Source organism: Scophthalmus maximus, chromosome 17, assembly GCF_022379125.1.
Source record: "Scophthalmus maximus strain ysfricsl-2021 chromosome 17, ASM2237912v1, whole genome shotgun sequence".
In the NCBI taxonomy this organism is placed as follows: domain Eukaryota; kingdom Metazoa; phylum Chordata; class Actinopteri; order Pleuronectiformes; family Scophthalmidae; genus Scophthalmus; species Scophthalmus maximus.
The window spans coordinates 6,092,501-6,115,627 of record NC_061531.1 but is presented as its reverse complement, the minus strand read 5'-3'; the positions used below and the strand labels follow the sequence as shown (position 1 = coordinate 6,115,627).

Below are 23,127 nucleotides of genomic sequence, written 5' to 3'. Positions count from 1 at the left end.
ACAAACACTTTTCCCCATCCTCTGCTCTTTGAGGCTCATTTCTGGTTCATCTTTGGGTCAAGATGGTTGAATGTTTCCCAAATTAGCACCATGGGACTGTATTTTTTTTATTGTTTAGTAAAGCTGTGTATGAATTATCTTCCATTCTCTCATTCCAGCTTTGCACTGCAAGTTTTAGAGTGCAGTGTTTTAAAGAAGCATTAGCTTGAATCTGTTCTACGGCTGTAGTTTCATCTTATAATATAAAACAAAAAGGTTTGAGATCATAGAGAAATCACAAATCACATAATCTTCTGGACAGTACTGAATGATCCAACTGATTTCTCTTTAAGACTTTAACTGTGTGACTCAAATTGAGCTTGTGAGTTATAACCATATATATATATATAGTATATAAGATGGACAATGCATCTCGGCCTCTTCCCGTTGGACAAAAATGCAGCTTAAATATTCCGGATATGGGTGCCACCATCTTGGTTCTTTGATGTCATTTGAAGACCCCAAAAACACAAAAGCGGGCTTCACATTTTCTGGCCGACGACTAGACTCATTTTGTGGGCTGAAATGACAATTTTAGGTGGCAGATTTGTTCAGATGTAGTTATTTAGTAACTGATGTTCAACAGCTTGTCAGCTGGAGAGTTGTAAATCAAGGTCTCCAGCAGACTGTTTAATTTTTCCAGCTAAAATTGTGATCCTCGCGAAAGGTGATAAGGAACAGCCACTGCCCTTGTGTTGCAAGTACGCTAAAGAAAAAAAATTCTAAATCAACCCTGTTTAGATGCTTGGCTTCCATACAAAGTGTGGTCTCTGATTTATTATTTGATTTTTGAGAGAATGAGAAAAGGCTTTTATGATTAGAACAATAACCAGTGTGTTGGACAAATGTAAGGCCACTCCGGATAACGGGTTCTGTTGGCGTTGGAAATCCAGCACAGATCGGTACAGAGCTTCTAACGTTACCCTACTATAGTAAGGAATGTAGTAAGTACTAAACAAGGAAAGTGCTACTGTGAATGGGGCTTTTTTTAAAAGAATAACAAAATGTTGTCAACTAAAATGAATACATGCTTTGGAAGTAATGGTCACCTACTACTGTAGGGATGAAGCCAGTTAGCCAGGGATGATAGGACAGTGAACACACAGTTTAATCCATTCCTTACAATTTTTCTCTGGTGTTTTGGGGGTTTTAAAGAGCTTTAAAAAAAGACTCCATCCTTCAACCAAACTCTTTAAACGCAGAGCGTTTTTCCACTGAGTTTCTGTGTCTGGGGAATTTAGAGACGTCTTAGTCGGTTCATGTCACTATTCTTGAAAATTCTGTCACACGCTCATGAAACATCTTTCTTAGAAAAATACACAGATAAATAAAAATCATGACCATCTCCAGATATGTTGAAGACTCACATTTCGCTTGAGCCACACTATTTAGTCTCCCTAGCCTGACTATGAGACGCACAGACACACGCCGAGAAAGAACTATTACTATTCTACAAGGGCCAGGGGACAAACAAGTGCAGCAGCAGGAAAAGCATCAGACTGCAGAGGCCCCTCAGCGGGTCGTCTGCTAAACTTAGAGCAGAAATGGGCCAGAGAGAAACGATCTGTGCCTTTGTGCGCGGGCGTGTGCGCGTATTTGAATTAGGTGGTCTTCTAAGTGTTCTTAACTTCTCTCTGATTGTGTCAAGATGTGAAACACAACATCCTCTCCTGCATTGTATCTCTTGCCAAGTTGAATTTGTTCCGTCCAGTAGTTTTTTCTTTCATTTTGTAGTTTCATCCTTTAAATCCATGGGAGGGTGTGGTTACGGTAAAGGTGTCGTCAAACTGCATTCAAAATCATGTTGAGTCGAAATTATTCAAATATTTTAATGAAGTCCCATGCTTTTTTTCTTTCTTAAATGGAGATTCAAAAAGTACTTAAAATAAGGTCACTGTTAATTAGATGATGGTCTGACAAATGTGCCAGCTAATTAAGCTCGTATGTGTTTGATTAAAGATAAGTCGGCTTCCATGATAAGAAATGTGATGATGAGGCACGAGAAGCACGAAGCAGAGGGAAAAGAGCGACAGCAAGTGAGGGGAGGTTTAATTGAGGTAGAGATAATGAGTGTGTGTGTGTGCGTGCGTGTGTGTGTGAGCGGGTGACTGAAACGAGAGAAGGAAAACGAGGGACAGAGAGAAATGATGGGGGAGCAGAGAGGAGGGCTCGTCATCAATATGTATATATATATATAAATAAAGTGTGTGTGTGTGTGTGTGTGTGTGTGTGTGTGTGTGTGTGTGTGTGTGTGTGTGTGTGTGTGTGTGTGTGTGTGTGTGTGTGTGTGTGTGTGTGTGTGTGTGTGTGTCCTGCCCACTGTCTTTTAAATTCACTATATTTAAGCGAGGGCCAGCTGTTCCTCCTGCCTCACCTCCCACTCTCCTGCTCTCTCTTCTTTCCCTCCCTCCATCCAGCCCCTTCCCCTCTGTTTCTCTCTGGCTTCTCTCTCCATCAGGCAGTGCATCAGCAGTCAATAGCACCCCCCCCCCCCCCCTACCCCCCACCCCCACACAAGTTCAAAGAGCCTTTACAGGCAGGATAGAAATATGCATTGCCAAAACCTCCCAGCAACAGACACCATCATCTCTCTCCAACTTGCTCTACCTTTCCATCGCTATGAATTTTTGTCCCTTTTCCGCTCAGCGCTAGTTTCTCACAAATGAAAAAAATACCTGTCTGGTATGAACTTACCCCCGAGGCTTATTATTATGTCTTGAAATCAATATTGCGTTTGAGGAAATGTCAACCTCGTACCTTTATACGGGCTCATTAGGATGTAATATTAGGATGTTGTTCCACATTATCTCGCAGATTATCGGGGGGCCTCTTGTGTTTTAGATTTGGTACATCATGCAGTTACTGTAACACATGACACAGAAAACCCCTTTTTTTTTTAATAATTCTTTAGTTTCTTTTGCACCTGTGTAAAACCTACACAGACCTGCACTTAGAAAAGACAGTCTACAGCAAAGCAGACCTGAACAGTCTCTAACAGGGAGAGAATGACGTAATGTATGAAGAAGCGGCCATGGAATCCAAAACATCAGCAACAATAAAAATGTCCCAAGAACTAAAGTAAAGACTTATTCCAAAAATTATTCACTTATAACACGTGACAAATACTAATTCAAAGAAACAACAGAAAAGACTGTTTTTTACTTCCTGCACCAACAATCTGTAGCCAACCAGGGGATAAGACATTAATTTTGTAACAGCTGAATATATACGTGACTCAGCCTAGTATTGTACTGTAGCAGCTCAGCGTGTACATATATCTGAAACAACGCACATGCAAGCCGACACGAGGAAACACAATGTCTGCAGCTGACACAATTGAACTGTGTGTGTGTTTTATGATACTGTAACCACAGCAGAATGCGGCAAGTGTAAGTGTAAATGTGTGTATTTCAAAGTGTGTCCCCGTGTTCTGGTGTAGTGTATGCGCCTCCTTTATGTAATCACTCTACAATACATTTCCATTTAGCTGTGCGATTGCTAGTGTTTTATCGTGTTGTCATATCTCTCTCTCTCTGTGTGTGTGTGTGTGTGTGTGTGTGTGTGTGTGTGTGTGTGTGTGTGTGTGTGTGTGTGTGTGTGTGTGTGTGTGTGTGTGTGTGTGTGTGTGTGTGTGTGTGTGTGTGTGTGTGTGTGTGTGTGTGTGTGTGTGTGTGTGTGTGAGAGTGTGAGAGAGAGAGAGTGAGAGAGAGTGCGCGCGTGTGCATGCATGCATGCATGCATATTCCAGAGCAAGATTGGAAGTGGGTCTATTTCCTTTGCAGTCACTGATGTGCCCCTATCTGTGTAATTGAAATACCTGAGTTATTGACTCTCTCTTCCTTCCAAGTCAAATAACTGCTCCAGGAGTGTGTGAGTGCACTCACTGGGAGGCTCTGGGGCAGAGCAGGCAGACCAAGGCCTACCATCCATGGAAAACACACACACACACACACACACACACACACACACACACACACACACACACACACACACACACACACACGTATATGTTACAGACAGCCCAACTGAGGCCAAGCCTGTACAAATACAAATTTCTGGGCTCACATGGGCACAATTAGACGCCCAAACACACTCTTATGCATTCATACATACTGTACATGCAAACCACATTAACTCACACACATATACACACTGTATCACCAATAGATACATGATACATCTTAATCTCTCTCTCTCAACCACACACACATACACACACACACACCCATGCAAACACACACATGCACGTCACGTAGGAGAGAGCGCACATGTGTCCCGTCTTTCTCTTCTCCGCTCTGACAGCAGCAGTCCTCTGTGGTTGAACAACTCAGGCTTTGCCTCCTCCTGCCTAAATGGCTGGCTGACTGCCTGACATGCACACACAATCATACACACACACACACCTCCGTGCGCCTGCTCCACCACTGACTCCTGGCTTCCTGCCCCTTCACCGCTCACTCGCTCCGTACAGGATCACAGCCGTCTGCCAGCCTGCCCGCTCCCTCTCCGCTCAGCCTATTGTCAACACATTGTCCTCTGCCTCTGTCCCTGTGGAGGCTTTGAATCTTGGCTACATCCTCGCTCGTTCTCTGTACATCTCTATCCTTTATTCTTGCTTGCTTAATTCCCTCTTCGGCTCTTTTTCCTGCATCTCTCTCTTGGCCCTGTCCACGTTGGCCAGACAATCTCGCTGTATTGTCTGGTGTAGTCGTGTATTGTTGCCTGTGCACAGTAGCCAGCGCTGACGTCAGCTGTGGATCCACAGAGAAGACAGTGACCGGCGAAGAAGCATATTTAAAGCCTTGCTGGCCGGCTTCCTGCACCTGGCCCACTGACTCGCTGGCCTCACTTCCCCCCTCTGGGAATTTTAATACTCACTAATCGATCACCTTGTGCCAACAGAGGTGGTAATGTGGCCAGAGCCTAATTGTTGTTGCTGTAAATGAAGAGAGGTGTTTTGCGGCACTTCATTTTACTTCTTATCATCCAACCCGCTTACCACCAGCTATTTTCTTTTACACCCCTATCTCTAACCTTTCCCGCTTTCCCTGCTTTTGCGTCTGTCCTTTGCTTCTTTTAGCATGTATTTTTCTCAGAGGCTAATGAAAATGCTGCGGACCTCTGGCACTCTGAATAAGTGTGTTGGACAGTACATTAATGCCTTTCTTAAGAAGAAGAGAAAGATAGAGAGGGAAAGCCAGAGGAAATGGGGGGGGGGGGCAGGGTGGCTGGGGTGCTGTAGAGAGGATAAAAGAGGAAGCGAGACAGTGTGCGAGTCTGGAAATTCAATTATAACTGTGCCCTGGCAGTAATTCCACTGGTATAAATGGGACGGGAGAGTGAGGGAAGGGATGGCCGGAGATGGATGCGGGACGAGAGGGAAAGAAGAGACAGAAATTTGAGGAACAAATGAATTCAAGTTACCTGAGGAATATTGACTATACAGCATCTGTGTGCGCATCATTATCTCATGATCTGGAAACACATCAGCTTCTCTATGGAGCCCAGCATCAGATGCACATGTTTAATGTTTCACATAACATGGGATAATGACATGTTTCCAACCTCAAGGATGCCTCACCACTCATTATTTGCATGTTTTTCACATGTGCATCGTACCTCTCGGCATGCCACCTCAACGGCATTGCCCTGATCTCATTAATACAAAAAAAAAGAGAAAGAAAGTAATGGATCAACCCATGTGCTTCCCCTGGGAGGGGCAGGTTAGCCTTTGATGTTGACTGAAGCACAGAGAGAGTCCTACAAAGCCAGAGAGATTTCAACACCCTGCCTGCCTGGCTGCCTGCCTGGCTGACAGCTACAACTGTTACTCACATCAAATTGAACAATTGAACATGAAAAAAAGAAAAATAAATATCTCATTCATATAATTTGCCACATTAAAGGGCACAAATATCCAAGAATAATGTACACAAAATTATGTACACAGTAGTTCTCATAGGCTGACTCACACACACACTCTTTCACACACATGCACAATAAGGAGCTCATGTCTCAGAACTGCAGAGTCTTGACTAGACGAGCATTTCTCACGTCCTCCTGCTCTTCTGTCCAGCTCAATATTCCTTTTCAGCACTGGTGGCTTCAATATGAGTCTGTGAGCGATGTTTATTGGAGTGTCAGCTCTTTGGTTCGCTGTACACTCTCCATCTCTCGTACTTAGATCGAGCTTCTCCAATGGAAGGAATGTTTCAGGTGAAGTGTGTTCAGGGTGGATGGGTGACATTGATATACTGTATAGCACCTTAGAGGTTAATGTACATTGACGTGGGATTGTTCTAACATGCTTGTATTAAAAAACAAATGATAGATGACATTGAGGACAGTGCCGTCGAGTCCCCAGAATTTTTTTCTCCCCAGCTGCCCATGTGTACAAACTCATTAAAGGAGTCATAAAGGCAACTAATGAAAATCAGGACCAGTATCATTACATTAGCCCACTGGTGTCCCCTCGCCTTTCTCCTCTGTGAGCGGGAGAATAAGAGCAGCTAGATTAATGTTCGCACCAATAATGTTACAAATCCACCACTGTCCTTTTAGTGGTGGCGGTTCTCCTCTGTGTGGAGCGAAATGAAAGTGCAGCACAATATTGCTACGTGGCCATTCACGCTCTGCATCCTTGTGTGATTTTGTGTGTTTTTCAGGACGACAACTCCATGTTCTTTCAGTTTGGCCCCTCCATCGAGCAGCAGGCTTCGGTCATGCTGAACATCATGGAGGAATATGACTGGTACATCTTCTCCATCGTCACCACGTACTACCCGGGTTACCAGGACTTTGTCACCAAGGTAACTGAACTCAGCTGAGACGACGCACACAATATCAGGACATAAAGGGAAGACGGATACAGACCACAGAATGAATTAGCTTAATTTGCCACAATGGAAATATTTCAGCCCAGCTCTGTGAAATATACTTAAGAAATTAACTTATGAACGTTTAATATATGAGGCTAATTAGACACAAGTTTGACACAAATTCAGACGCTGGTATTAACCCGACCACTGGACCTCTGCACCCCTCTAATAACCCAAGTTGTGTTTAATCTAACATCCTATTTACCTTGGAACAAGTGTCAGGTTAGATGGATAAGAAAAAAAAGTCTCTTGTATAGATTTGTCAATATATTAAAGAGTTGAAATACACAAAATGTATACACATTTTTTCAAAAATCCTACTTTTTAAGATCTTAAAAAGATTCTTTCTCAAGGAAAAAGCAGTTCTTTAGAATTTGACATGAAAGCAGACTGCCGTCTTACAATCAACGTCTGTTTTCTTTGTTTCCTCAGATCCGTGGCACCATCGAGAACAGCTTTGTGGGCTGGGAAATGGAAGAGGTTTTATTACTCGACATGTCCGTAGACGACGGAGATTCAAAGATCCAGAACCAGATGAAGAAGCTCCAGAGCCCCGTCATTCTTCTCTACTGCACAAAAGAAGAGGCCAACACCATCTTCGAGGTGGCCCACTCTGTCGGGATCACCGGCTACGGCTACACATGGATAGTCCCCTCGCTGATCGCGGGAGACACTGACGTCGTGCCTGCAGAGTTCCCCACAGGTAGGAAATCGTGTCAGACCATTGACTCTAAACAAGTATCAATGAAGGCATAATGATCAACTCTGAAATGTAGTGTGATAGTAGCAGAAAAGTCAGAGTCTTGATAATGTCAGCAGTTGTTTTAAATCCAAAATTAACTTTAGCCCCTAACATTACCCACCATTAGCTACTAGTCAGTCCAGGCCAAGTGAAACTGTAGCAGCACACTTCCTTTAAGACGAAGCGTCTTTTGCATGCACAAGTTCATTACTCTCATTGGAGAAGCACCTCAAGTGCACTCGCAACTGAAAGCGACACTGTCGCATTGTGCATTTGTTGTGAGGCGCCTGTTTTCCAGAGATGAAAAAAAACCCTCAAATCTTTCAAATGCATCTTGCGCACCACAGGTCATGTGACTGCTTATTACCTCAGACAGATGCCCGGCCATTGCGCCGATTCACAGGTTTAGCAAGTTTAACAGCATACGCCTGTAGTACTGGTGAGAATAATGAGAGTTCTGTAAGAAGGAGCCTCCAGCACGATAGCCGGTTTCTCTTGCATATGCCTCATTGGCTAACAATGCCCTCCTCCACTGCGACATACTGATTAATTGACACGCATACAGACTAATCAGTCCTGAATTCAGATGTGTAGTACCTTGTTGTACCATACTATTTTAAATTTTGTTAAAACAGTTCCGACAGTTTGGTAACAAATGTTGAAAACGGGAACAGTTTAGTATTTAAAAGATATTTGTCTGGATGCGGGACGCCCAGCTCGACTGGACAAATTGAGACATCTAGTGCCTGCAATTTTATTTTGTCAAATCACTCTCAAGCTCAAGGACATTTTTATCACAGAGTTTGGAAGTCGAGGTCTGCGACGCTAACAGCACTTACAGCTGGCTTGGAGGCCGCCGTGTCATCTCTGGTGTTGTGTTTGTTCTCTTGTCTTGATAACTTGTGGAGATGCTGGCCCGCTGCACAGTCGCTCATGGAAGCAAAGACAAAGACATGGACCCTCATCCAGGATGTGGCAGCATCCATTCGCAATATTCACCATCTTACGTTGGCTCACTTGAAACCACAGAAGTAGAAGAAGAAATGCTGTTTTTCCAAATTCAGTCTTTTGAGATAGCTATTCAGACTTTCTCCTGCAAGACACAGAAAAACAAACTGACCTTTCCTAGCAAGTATCCCCCGCCTCACACACTCCCCCTACACACCACTGGAGGTCATTGTAACCTTTGAAGGTCAAATGTGGAACCAAAGTGACATCTAAGTTGGGTTGCATAAAACACTCAACCCTCTCACACAGTCTGTCAGGCACTCCTGTCAGACTGCGTCATGTAACAACACCTTCAGCACTTGGGGGTGGACAGACACTTTTCGAAAGGCCAGCTCGCAGTCGGAATCAAACCTTTAACTGTTGGCGATGTTGCCACCACCAGATCGAATTGAACTCTCCGCGTCTTCGCTCTGCTTCCCTCTCTGTAGGAGAGTAAACTGTAGAGCAGGTTGTATATTTACCCTGGACATATGAGCTTGATAATTTGTTGGTGTTTGGCTTGTTGATTTACAGCGAAGGCGAGATATTACACTCCTTCCTGTCCTCAACACTTTCTGGGAAATTGTTGCCAGACTGAACCTGAGATCGTTGTGCTGTTCAAGCACTGTAATTCAAACTTTTTACCTTTACTCCCTTATTGGCATCCATGGATGATTTACTCTAAATTGGAGTTAGGTGTGTGCCTGTGTGCGTGTGTGTGTGTGTGTGTGCGTGCGTGCGGCTTTGTGTGCCTTTGTGTGTAATGTCGGTGTGCATTTGCCTATGAAATGTTCTTGTTTCATGATTTAATTTGCCTGAGAAAATAATGGGTGTGTGTAATCAAATGGGCTGTGTGTTTGTGTGGACCTATTGTAGTAGGTGAGTGTTTACTTGCAGGACAGTGTGAAAAAAACTATGTGTGTGTGTGTGTGTGTGGGCGTGGGCGTGCGTGTGTGTGTGTTTGTCAGTTTGTCAGTTTGTCAGTTTGTCTATTTGAAATTAGATTTCCACTCTATAAAGTTTGATATATTACCATATCAGCTATGTAAATCGCACAACAACTTCCCTCTTGATTAATGTTGTCACAGAGATAACGTGACTTGCTCATGTACTGCCTAAATGATCACAAATAGGAACCGGCGGTGTGGCTGTGTTGATGGACACACAAACACAAACACACACACACACACACACACACACAAACACTTTTTTTGAGCTAGCACTGAATTATCATGGAATTAATTGTGTGAGACCCAATGACAGATCGCTGGCTAAATGTCAGTCCCTCATTTAATGTGTGATGAATAGGATACATTTACCAATTCATATGACACTCAAAGTTGTCCTATATAGTCTAACCTAAACAGCAAAGTGATAGATATTTAATAAGTAGATGTAATATATTTTGTGTCAGTTTAAATGGACATGTATTTACCATAGTATAGTTTGGATGTCGAAATGTGCATTCGGTGTGCACTGCAGGATCTTGTTGATGCTGCCCTCAATGAGATGAACATGGAAGACGGATTTTACTTTGCAGTCTATAAAAGCTGCACTGAGGGCAGCCTCACATTCAAGTTCCTGGAGCATCTGAAAACTTTTGTAATGGCTGAGCTTTAGTTGATTTGTTTCACTGCAGAAGCATTAACATCCTGACATTAATCTGTTTGTTTTTAAGAGTTTGAGTTTAACAGAACACCGGTATGAAGTGACCAAGATTAAGATTTTACTGTACAAGAGTAGGACACGAGCATGATATTTGTAGATATTTGGCATTCACGAGTGAAACTCAATCATCCAGTCAACCCTCAGCTCTGCCTTTTAACCTCGACAGCGGAAAAAAGCCATGTGAAATCGGGCAGTATCAGTCAACCGCACCAACTCCTGAACCCGCACACAGCCGAGGGACACCGCGGCACCGCGTGTGACTGATGGTGTCGCGGTGTGCGCTTTGAGTGAATGCAGCAGTTCAGGGTTCAGGCGAAGGTGCGCGCTGGCTGCGGGGCTAATTTGCTTACGACGCTCACTTAATAATTTGCACCATGTGTGATGAAGGGCCTCCAATTCTACTGGGTAATTCCACTGATGCCTTCCGTAAGTGGCGCTCAGGGGAACCATCTCTACTCCCACTCTCCTCTTTCCTTTCCTTACTTCCTCATTTCACACTGCTGTTCCCTCACTCCTCTGTGATTTTCTGTCTCAGTGTCTCAGCCTCCTCTGGTTCGCTCCCAACTCTCTCCTTTGCTGTTTTTTCTTTTCTTTTTTTTGCTGCTGTATCTTTGTGTCTGTCTGAGTTTCTCTCTCAGCTCACTCTGTCCCTCTTTTTCCTCCGCATCCCTCTTAGCTCTCTCTCTCTTTTACTAACAGCCGCTCTGTCTCTATTCTTCCTGATCAGAGTTGCACATCACCACTGCACACACTGTGCCAACGTAACCACCCAGTCTGACATCACTGACAATAATAAGCTGTTTCCAAAAATACCCAGTGGTACGTTAGTTCTGCGATTACAATCTCCAATCCGGTCGCCTGCGTGTGGTCACAGTGTTTGTGATTTTTTTTCCCCTGTATATGTGCGTATGTGTTTGCGTATCCAGCTGTTGCCTTTAAACAGAGACAGTAGCCAGTTTACTGGCCAGAAAAAAAAGCCTTTACAGCTGCTGCAGCTATAAGACTGTCAGCTGACATGTCTTTGTTATGACATTCAAACATGTCCCGAGAGATGTATGAATATTTACGCAGTTCCCAAGATGTAAAAAAGAATACACCACACGGCACAAGCACATCTTAAGCACACACACAGACGCACACTGGCGCACACACACACCGCTTATAATCCTCCCCATAAGTTAATAAAATGTACATGTATAAAAAGGAACAAGCAATGGGAGTGAGTGTTGAGAAAGTGTCAACAGTGTGTGACATTAGATGTGGTCCTGGAGGGCCGGAGCTGTCAGCGCTGAGGCCCCCCGAGGAAGGCAGGTTGCCAGGCCGCCTGTCTATTTCTGACCACTGACATGGTAGTGGACTGGCTGACATGTGGTCATACGCTGTCAGATAAATGCAGATCAACTGCGGGACAGAGAGAGGGACAGATTAAAAAGAGGACAGAGACAGCCAGCCAAATAAATTGGCTTGAAGGCAGGGTGTGCTTCAACGAGAGCCATGCGACTTGAACCCAGAGCCGGGCCCCCATTGGGCGCACACAGGAAGATTATTTATTGGGCATTTTCAAAAGTCACAAGGACACTTGCTGGTTGAGGCTGTTCAAGGTTTCGACATTAAATTGTCAATGGGGCCTTCATTTTACACAGAAAGCTGGCCTCTGGTTTCCACTCAATGACATGGTTTGATAGAACACATTTTATTAGTTTTAGCAAGACTAAAACTCTGTCAGACGGTTGAAAGTATGTCTTCACCTAACTATTTAATATTCTGAAATGATTCATTACAGTACAGTTGATAAAGGAGGAGGACAAATAAGGGTGTGGAGAGTAAATTTGCAACACTCCCTTCTTTTCTTTCACTCCCTTCATCTGTCATTATATAAACCTTATGTTTCCATATGCTCTATTGAATGTGCTCATTTGCCAAAAGAGTACAGTAAGTTGGTGATTAGCTGGGTTTTCGAGACCCCTATACATTCAGAAAGTAAAAATAAAAGTCCAATAAGGATGAATAATGTCCCAAACCCAAGGTGTATAAATAAATGAGTGAATAAAAATGCAAAACAATAATGATGATAATAAATAGAATGAAGATCCAAGTTCCAAAATGGATCCAGAACAACAACAATCTCACCTGTCAGTGACAGAGGGGGAACAAGAGAACTGAAGGATTGGCCATTAAAAAAGAGATTGTGCACACCGGGCTCACTGCCGGGCAGCATGCAGCGTCTGTCATCAATTAATGGTGGCTGTTTGTTATGAGTTAATCATCTTATCAATAATGGCAGTTTAATATCTGTAAAACTCATTATCGAAATGTCAGCTCTGCTTTAATAGATCCATAATGGGACTAATTTTGTGAAGAGTTTCCGTGAGTTTCTGAAGAATGAATAAACAAAAACACATTGATGAATGAAGATGCTGCCTCCGGGGTCCACGCAGGTAAATCACTGTCATTTGTTGTTGTTGTGTGAATCTAAGCAAGGGGAATATCCTCAGCCAGCCTTTGACAAAGGAGGTAAACCCAAACTTGATGGGTCACGGACTGTCCCCAGCCTCGGGAATACTCGTAATATCCATGTATCGTCCATCTACTTACTGCTCAATCAACAGCAAAAAGGGACAAGAGAGAGTGGAGGACGGAGGTGCATATTGTCAAAAAAGTGGAATGGGCTGATGGAAAGTTGTAAGTGCACCAGGAGAGATTGGCTTGAGAGGGAGAGAGAGAGCAATGAGTGAATGTTCATAAACAGACCAATTTTCAAATGAGAACAGGGCTCAGGCAGTCAGAAGGACAGATAAACAGACGTACAAACTGACAGCACTTAATACAGACAGATGGACAAACACAGCAAGGTGATAGACGCTCGCTCAGTCAGGATGGCAGTGCGTTTCATCCGCTCTGAGTCATCACACAGCGAGTGCTCCGTCTCTTGGAGTGTGTTCAAAACAAGTACGCTCTTTGTGTACCCCCCACACAATCTCCCGTGTCTCTCCCCGCTTTAGTTTTTCTCCGTCTGTTTTTCTCTTTTGTCTCCGTCGCTTCACTTTCCCCTCATGTAGTCCCATTGACCTCTGTCATTCTCATAATTCACTTGCCCTACATTCCTTCTGAAATTACCTCTCCATTATTACAAAACCCATCTGTCCCCTCAATCTCACTATCCCCCTCTGCCGTCTTTCATCATTTCCACATCTCGCTCTGATCTTCCTCTTTTGTCCATCCAGGTCTGCTCTCCGTGTCTTACGACGAGTGGGACTATGGCCTAGATGCCCGTGTTCGCGACGGCGTGGCGATCATCACCATGGCGACTTCCACCATGATGATGGACCGCGGACCACACACCCTACTGAAGTCCGAGTGCCACGGAGCTCCTGAAAAGAAGACCCCCATCTCAGGCAACCCCAACGAAGTGCTCAGGTGGGTGGCTGGATTGTTGTGTTGTTGAGGACGGGTTTAGAAATTGTGACCTGAAAAAGTGGCAAATAATAGTTGGAAATTCATACATTTTATGAAACAGTACAATATGAGTTTTAACACATTACAGGCACTTTTTGTTTCATGTGAGGAGTACTCCATTGCTGGAGCATTGCAGCTCCATAAAGTTGTAGCAACGGAGGCAGATACATCCCGACATTTTGTGTTTCTAGTATATATCGAGCTCTTTAACAACGCCGGATCCTACATTTCCCGGACATGCAACTCAACCATGTCCTTAATTTGACCTCTGATGGTTCTCAATTTTTAAATCCTTTCACAAGTTTTTACTGACAAACCACTATGGTTTGGTAATTGTTGACAATTTAATTGTGCAACGTATAGAAACTTAAAATCCAATTTGTCAATATCATCGTGACATCTCTGTTTCAGACGATTGTACTTGTCCATCATCTCCCTCCCTCAACAGTTATCTCTTGCTGCGAGAAAGTCAGAGTGCATCGCACGCAAAATGTCCCTTTTCCTACTGCCTGTGCAGTCCATTTAGTTTTTGCCCTAAAGCAGTCCAGTGCCAGTTCCATGAGAACTAGCTCTGTGGTAATCAATCTAAAATACAGCAGAGAGGCCGTGTTTCTCAGCAGTGGTCTCATTTGTTTAGCGTTATGTATTTGAAATTACACTAGTGTCCCCTAAATTAATGTGGCGGTGATTTATGGAAGTTAAAAGGCTGCACTCTGCACGGCTTCAAAAAGTGCAGAGGGTTCAGGTGGTGTTACATCAACACGAGCTCACTGGCGTTACCATGGCAACCATGGATGCAGCAGATGCCTGCAGACAAACACACACACACACACACACACACACACACACACACACACATGCACCTTCATCCCCTACATACTGTGATCATCCTCCTCCCATGTAATAATACCCTACACACCCAAACTCCCCCTTCCTGTGCCCGCTCCTCAGAAGAAAAAAATCCACCCCCACCCCCCTCAGCTGCCCGGCCCAACAGCAGGCCGTTTGAACTGGTTGTGAAGCGCAGCGTTCGGCGGCGCTTTGCTCTGCGCTCTACCTAATTGGTCCCAATGGCGTTTCAGTCGGCGAACCCTGTCGTGCTGCGCTTCAGAGCTCCGCGCCGTGTTATACTCAGGGGCTGTTTCACCCCTCTGCCACTCGGTGTGTGTCTGCTCGAGAAGTGTGTGTGTGTGTGTGTGGGGGGGGGTTATTGTGCTAAAGAGCAACAGTCAGTGGAGGACAGATGTGTGTGTATATAGATGCTGTACATATTGTGTTTGCTAAGGAGATTGTCAGTCAGCCTTTTTTATCAGCACCAGTCTATTTGTCTGATACAACAGCTTTTATATGCCAGCCAATGTAAGGCTCACTTAATTTTGTGTCAGTGTTCACACACAGATAGACTCTTCTCTCTGCGCCACAGAGTCATTGCTTATGGCAGATTACAAACACATCATGGGTTTCATCCAGAAATATATAGTTGTACACTCACACAGCAGCCGGAGAACACAAGGGTGCACTGTGGAAACACACGCTCAGCTTTTTGGATCGCACCGCGTACGAGGGATGCGGATCAATTTTCTGCTCCAAACTTAACTGCGTCCTGCACGAAGGCAGCCGAGCTTTGTTGTCGGTTCCAGTAAACTCTTCAGATGTCATTTCAACCCCTGTCTGCTTGTTCACTCCTTTTCTGAAGCTTTGCATTTGTTTCACCACTGCTCACTGCCTTTGAGATAACTGGAGTTTATGGCAGCTTCTGTTGCCCCGGAATACAACTCCACCTGCTCTGCTGATGTGGTACCGTGCTGTGGTCTGCTCTGCCCTTCTCAGGTTCTTCTCCCTCACCACGTCCTGCGTTGCTCTCTGCTCTGGTCAGCTCTGTCCTTGCCCATCATGTTCTGCTCTGTCTTCTCTTGCCCTGTAGTCTTCTCTTTTGTTCTGCCTCTTTTATACATCTGCTGTTCTCCTCTCTGCTTTGTTTCCACTTTCTTGAGTGCTGCTCTGCTCGGTCTCCTCTCCTCCTCTCTCCTCTCCTCTCGTTTCCCCTCTTCCCTTCTCCTCGCCACCATTCCGGCTCCAGACCAGCAGTTTTATAATCAACTTAGCTGTGTTGTTGATTAGATCAGTTGCAAGCGCTGGTGAGACCCTTCGCCCCTCACTGCCTTAACTATGTTTGTTTGGTGATAACCTTTGTCTTCAAGTGTTCAATCAAGAGATTAGCATTTGGCCTCCAGTCTATATACAAGAGACTGAGTGAATGAATGGCCGCTTGCCGGGCTCGCTGGGCTGCTTGGTTGGACTGGACGCCGGCCCTGCTGCTCAGTTGCTTCACTACTGAGTGAGTCAATGGATGAGTAGATGAAAGATGGGTAGAAAGGGAAGTGACTAAACCAAAGAGCTTGGGAAACTCATTGTCGCTCTAGAAATAATTCATACACCATTTGTTAATTTTCAAACAGACCTTTAAACGGATTAATTTATAAATTAGGTAAAGTGGCATTTAATAGCTGTGCTAGGCTCGAAAACAAAGCCTCAATCTCTAAAGCTTAGTTTGGCCCCTGGCTGTCAGACTGAAAGCTATTGGGATTGGTTTAGCTAATATCAGTGGATAAATGGTCGGATTGTCCAACTCCAAATGGTAATTATATGACGGAAAACTGGGAGTTCAATCATGTGAAAAAATAATAAAATATCCACTATTACCTCCTGGTATATGATTAATAGGGAAGGTGTCACTGAGGGGCTACTTGAGCTCCTCTGACTGGGCTTTGAGTATTGGCTTACAACAAAAATGTCGGGAACCACAACTCTTAACCGACCGCAATAGTTTTCTGATTATTCTAAAAAACATCAACTGGATGTCAGACTTTTAATCTTTTTTCATATAAGTGAACTCCCGAACACAACTTCCACTTGGAGCTGGACACTCCGACCATTATCCATTGATTTAAAACAATATTTATCCGTTTAGCTTATTATATGATTATTGTGTCCTTTACTTATAGCCATTGTGACCTTTCATACATTATATACTAGCTAATTCAATCATTAATTCATCACTATCCGCTATTTAATAATTTACCCATCAGTTTTAGTTATCTGTTCCAGCTGTTTGTATTCTTAGCTAAATATTTCAACCAAGTATCAGTTAATTTTAGTATTTCAGAAAGTAGTTTTCATGCACTTTTAACTGAGTTGAGTCAATATGTGAATTCATTCTTTCTGCTGGACAGTCTTTCCACGTACACACTGGCAGCTGCAGAGCCCCCCTGGGTGCAAGTTTCCCTGGTTGGGATCACTGGTTTATACTTTTGTGCCTCATCGCCAACTTATTGAGAGTGACTTAAACTTTAGATTCAGATTGAGCATGACATGGGAGGTGCAGGGCTCATTTCCCGTTTTCAGGTTTATTCTGGGACACCGTTGTTAGGCGACTTTTTTCCAGGACAGTAGCCATATTTGAACCTTGACATTGAAAGTGCATGATGAAAAAAGGAATTTTTACATATGTTGGGGGACAGCTTTGGGACACTACAGTATTGCACTTTAATTCTGGTACATATTGCATTGTTTCGACCACGCATCGCATGCTTTTCAAAAGCAGGTAATTGAGTATGGGATGCATGGAAATATGTAAATCATATCTCGTTTACATTTCAGTCTACTGCTGGATGGGATCATGAAGAAGCGCTGTATGGTCACAATCATTTACTTGACTTTATTGCCTGTAACATTATGCTGATCCCCTCTCTGCTTAGCATTTCCTTGTCCGGGCCTCTGGCGCTTCATGGAATGCCACAAGAGGAGGACATGCCACTCCACTAAGTAAATTAAGTCCACTGTAGCCAGCACTGTGACATTTGAGCTAATGCTACAGTGTGAGCCTGACAAGTGAAGATAGCAGAAAGGGGAAGAAGAGAGCAGAGCACAGAGAGCGAAAGAACGAGCGAGGGGGGAGAGACCACTGGTGAGCAACACGCAGCAGTGTGAGAATCATGAGTTTGACAACAGCGGCCCTGACCTTGCCAAGCGTGGACAGGTTCCAAATGAGCTTTGAGTTGGAAAGGTGTCAAGTCCTTTTTAAGCTCTGTGGACATTTTTGAACTTCTGTTGCCTCAGTGAGCCTCTTTCAAAAGAGTGTCAATGTGTTTGTGTGTTTACCTGCGCACGCATGTCTGTGTGTGTGTGTGTGTGTGTGGTTTTAGCTATTTCTGACTGAGTATATAAAGGCCATTTGAGTGTGTGTTTATGGAGCAGGCCGGTGGGAGGCGTTAAAAAGGTTCCTGTTTGTGATGGAATTTGATTGGAACTAGGTCAGGACGCTCCTGCTCTGTCTCTCCTGTCTCTCTCCTTTCCTCTCCAGTTTTACTCCTGTCTCCCTTTCTTCTCCTAAATCTTTTCATCTGTCTCCGTCACCAAATCTCTTTTCCTCTGCTAGGTTTATTCAGCTCCCTTCTTTCCTGAGTTTCTTTTCTGTGGCTCAAGCCCTCGTGGAATTGTACATATATTAATAATAATAATAATGGTAATTATCATTCTTCTTCTTCTTCGTACTTTTATTATTATTATTATTATTGGCTCCAAACGGCTGGTTCTCAAAAAACCATACAAACCCAGGAGACACCAAACTTGGCAGGCACATTAGATAAAAGTTAACAACTACTCAGACAAAAATATTTAAAATGACTTTTCAATATTTCACTCAACTCCTCTATTATTTATATCAGAGCATACGCTAAAACGTATCTGTGTCAGGCGGTGGAGTTGACATGGCAAGTGTGTGTGTGTGCGTGTGCGTGTGTGTGCGTGCGTGCATGCATGTATAAGGATTTTAGTTTTTTCTGCCATTTTGAAATTGGTCCTAGACTCTTAAAAGTTTTCACTGCCTTCTTTTTTTTATTAATATGACACAAATGGTAAGAGGGTGTGAGAATCATTGGCAAGTTTTCATAACACAAAACCTACCAAAAATTTGTTAAAAAATCACCAGAAAGTCAGAGAGACTTCATTCTTTTGCCACACATTTTTCAACATCATAACATAGTACATCACTTTTCTTTTTTTGAATAATCATTTAATGTAACTCTTGTAACTAATGAATGCTCTCAGAATTGAGTCACAGATTGTTTAGAGTCTGAAGATGTGGTCTCCTAATTGGAAGATACTGTAGCTGTGTGTGTTGTGAAACTGCATTTAATGGCTCATTTGTGGCAGAAGGTGGGAGGAAGTTGGAAAATTCTCCTTCAGGGAGGGGTCGCTTCTGAGGATGTCCCAATTAGACGGAATTATCTGTTAATCTGCTGAGCCTATTTTCTGAAACGCATAGCAAAATGTATCCCAGAAGTGTCTGTGTTTGTTGTAGGTGGTGATGACGTCTGATTGGAAGCTGCTTAGGTCTGAGCTGTAGAGATGGTGGTGATCTTTTTTTTTTGATCCGTCTGAAAAGCATTTACTCTGTATTGAGGAGAATCTGAGTCCAGATGACAGGTCCCTCTCAACATTCGTAATTGGCCATATGGGATAATATTTTTTGAGGTGGCGGAGATGGAGGGCCCCATAGTTTAACAAAGATTTACGATCTTTGGGTTCTCCAAATAGTGTAGTATGTCTTCATCCCTCTATAGTTAGGTCGTGAAAGTGGGCCATCTCTTCAGTGTTCAATAGATAATTAAGATATTTATAAATCCATCCAATAATTTTTGACTGCTAATGTAAAAAAGAAAAATATCTAACACATTTTAATGTTGTCACTAAAGAGATTTCTTTGCCAGATTACTGACACATTCAGACTTCCAAAGTCCTAAATAGAGGCAAGCGTATTCTGGGGCAAAGCTATCCCCCCTGCTTGCACCATTACATTGTCTCATCACGTTGTCCTGTAGCAGGAACACACGATCATTCAACACCCACTCAGTAAGCTCCGCAATGAAACCTCTGGGGGTGTAAATCCTTCTCGATCCAACAGATAATGACAGACTGCTTTACTGCCATCTGAACGGATGGTGTTCAGGCTCATTCATATATGATATGTCCATTTCAAACAATGTAACCATCACTGCCCAACATACTGTACCTCCATATGTCCTCTAAGTTGGCACCGTTGTTCAGCAAAAACTCCACTAGAGGGCACTGCAGAGTGAAGAGTTTGTGACCGCAACAAACATGGCAACTATGGAAGGAACTTAAGGAAAAGCAAAAGAAGACAGGTACCTACATTGACGTCATGAAGATGCTGTGATGATTTGCTTTTTAAAACAGTATTTTCTTAATTTTGAAAGGCAACGACAATGAACCCTGACATGAGTATAAATCATAGAAAATGCATGGAATGTTACGTCAATTATCCGGCATCTTTTAGAATTCTTGGAGGAACGTGACAATGCACAGGTGGTGAACCAATGAACAACCTCATTCTTATTGCGTTGTTTTCGGTATGGTGTTGTTGTTGGCCTCAGACATCCCTCTTGCATAATCTGTCTTTGAATGGGTTACGCCAGTGTGGAAATATCTTCCTCATGACCTCTGGTCATCTCTCTTGACCCACGATTTCCAGTGGTACCGCTGACGTATCGTTCTATCTGTAAGCTTTCAGAAGATGTGCACAAAATTCAAACGAAATCAACACTGTGTGGACAGGAGGCTCTGTCAATTTTACGTACGTGTATCTAACATTGAGCATAATGAACATATGAAGGTAGCTCATGGGTTTAGAATAAAAGCTGTTTCTGTGAGAACCAACAATGGGTTATAATTTGGGTTAGGATTAGGCTAACCCTAACTTTATGTAATACAAAGTGGCACCTCTGGTATGTTCACATATTAGGGATCAATTGGTCTTTTGAATGTAATGTTTGTGAAATGGTCTTTGAATATGATAAGCTTTTTTTAGTGAAGGCCACCAAGCTAGGATTGTTGCTCAGAAGAAAATAAAAAACACTGAGGCTTTAGTTTGAAAGCTTTGCTCTTCAAAGTGGAGGATGATGGCAGGTGGGAGGTGTTGTCACCAGTAGGGTGCCTCTGGAAATACCATGCTGCAAAGCGCAACGCCTTCAGGAATCTGTACAGGTCGATCTTGGTATCTAAATGGTTGTTATTATAGATGGGGACCCCTCCTAAGGGATAATCCCTCAGACAAAACGTTGACCTGCGTTGTATTGGGCTCAATTAAAGAAGAAGAGGTTGATCGGCGTGTTGTGTGCCTCTGCGTTCAGCTGGATGCAGATCACTCGTATCACAGAGGCTTTCCTTTGTCTACACCTTTTTAGTCATTTTTATTGTCTATCGCTGTCATGGAAAGCTGTGTTATTCTGATCATCTAGCGATATAGACACGTGCGAGACAGCATTGTGACTGATTTAAATCCAGATTGGTGTGTGCATCTTACCGATTCCTCTCTGAACTGAGAACTTTCTCCACACACTTATTGATATTCACATAAATTGTAGTGTTACACACATAGAAGATGTCAAACAATGTGCTTGAATCCTTTTTTATCACTGCTTTTTAATATATATGTGACATTATAAGTTTGTCTTTCAATGCTGTTGAAGTTTTATTCCAAAATACTTAGAAATTAGAAATAGAAGAATTATGTTGCCTCAAGTATTTCATCCATTATCTCTGAAATGTAGTAAATCCAATTTGTTCAAGGGGCTACCACTTAAATTCATTTTACTTTGATTCATTTTAATGAATTACTGTCTATCATTTGTCAAAAGTAAATACATTTAAAGCCACATATCTTGAGCCATTTATTACACTGTTTACACATTCAGCTCCAATGTCTGTATAACCTCACAGATACCACTAGATGCATACATGTGCAAACATACCGTGTGCATGCACAACAAATTCACACCTCCCCCCACACTGGCGCTGCACACCCCCACGTGTGCATGCAGCAGAGCTACAGTACAGTATGGTTGTCTGCCTCGACCGCACACTGCCATCTGGGGCATGTTATCATTCTCCATATAGATTCCTCTCCTGCAAATCCAATAAGTACATTGCACCACAGTAATTGCCAAGGAATGTAATTCGTGACTTATTTATGTCAGGGTTAATTTATTAAAAATGACTTATCAATATTTCACACAACTCCTCCATTATTCACAGCAGAACATGCGCTAAAACGTATCTGTGTCAGGCGGTGGAGTTAGCATGGCAAAGTGATTGTCTGTGAGTGTGTATGTGTTTATTCTGGTTTACAATAGCAACGATAATCCTCAAATAAAACAAGAAAGGATCGATCTGAAATGTATTAACACAGCACAAATATGAGGCGAAGACAGCCGCTGTGGATGTTTGAATTTAACTCAGCTGCAGTACAGTAGAGCTGAGATGTTCTTCCTCTAGGTTGAGCTGGAAACTGACGAGCGCAACTAGGTTTATTACTGCAGGTGGGTGGATGTCTGATCATGTCATTCATCCACGGTATATGCTCAGCAGTTTTTTAGCAGGCATGCTGCTGAATACATCCAGTAAAGAAAATAAGGGGCGGGTGTTGCAGTGGGTTTGTTGTGTCTTTCTTTGTGTCTTTGTCGTCGCATAGGAGGCAGCGAAGGTGACTGTCTGTCATCCAGCTTTAAGCAAGACTCGACGCCCTGCTGTCCCAGAGGCCCGTAAGAGAACTGTCTCCAGATGTGGATTCAGTGTGTGTATCACTGAGGGTGTGAATGCTGAGTAACCCCTCGCTGTTCTTCCTCTAACCACAGCAGTCACAGGGAACAGAGCTTTGCAGTCTAATACGTCCCAACCCCTCCCTCTTTTTTCGTTGAATCCCACCTCTCTCTCTTGCTCTCTCCAACTCTTTTCCTCCCACCCTCTGCGAGATTACCGTTACCATAGTTACGCAACAGATTGGCTTGGAAGTCACAGTGGTTGTGGGTGCCATGGCAACACACATATGCTTATGTTTCGCCCCGTTACTGCTGTCAACGTGTGTAGGGTGCACGCCCGCACACGCGCGCGCACTAACGTAGATTTACACAGGGTCAGCCCTATGTTCCCACAGCCCTATGTTCCCACAGCCCAATGGTCCCACAGCCCAATGGTCCCACAGCCCAATGGTCCCACAGCCCAATGTTACCACAGTCCTTTGTTCCCACATTTCTAAGATTTTTTTTCCACTGAAAATTAGGCCCTATGTTCCCTAATTTCTAGGACATTTTCAAAATTAGGGGTAGGGTTAGGGTTAGCGCTACTGGATAATAGGTTGGGTGTAATTGGCTACCAAATTGGGAGATAGGGGGATAAAATCTGATACAAATTTATGAAAAAGGTAATGCGGGAACATAGGGCCTAATTTTGGGAAAAAAATCTTAGAAATGTGGGAACTGTGGGAACATAGGGAGGCTC

The 23,127-nt window shown here is 43.4% G+C and overlaps 1 protein-coding gene across 3 annotated transcripts in view; it reads left to right on the top strand.

Moving 5' to 3' along the window:
• Window positions 1-23,127, top strand: part of LOC118288230 (glutamate receptor ionotropic, NMDA 2B) — a 108,225-nt gene that overhangs the window by 54,149 nt on the left and 30,949 nt on the right. For all 3 annotated transcript variants that reach the window (XM_047327946.1, XM_035614086.2, XM_035614090.2), the window contains 3 exons: window positions 6,705-6,848; window positions 7,350-7,620; window positions 13,539-13,731. In XM_047327946.1, the coding sequence (XP_047183902.1) occupies window positions 6,705-6,848; window positions 7,350-7,620; window positions 13,539-13,731 (608 nt within the window). The remainder of the gene's footprint in view (window positions 1-6,704; window positions 6,849-7,349; window positions 7,621-13,538; window positions 13,732-23,127) is intronic.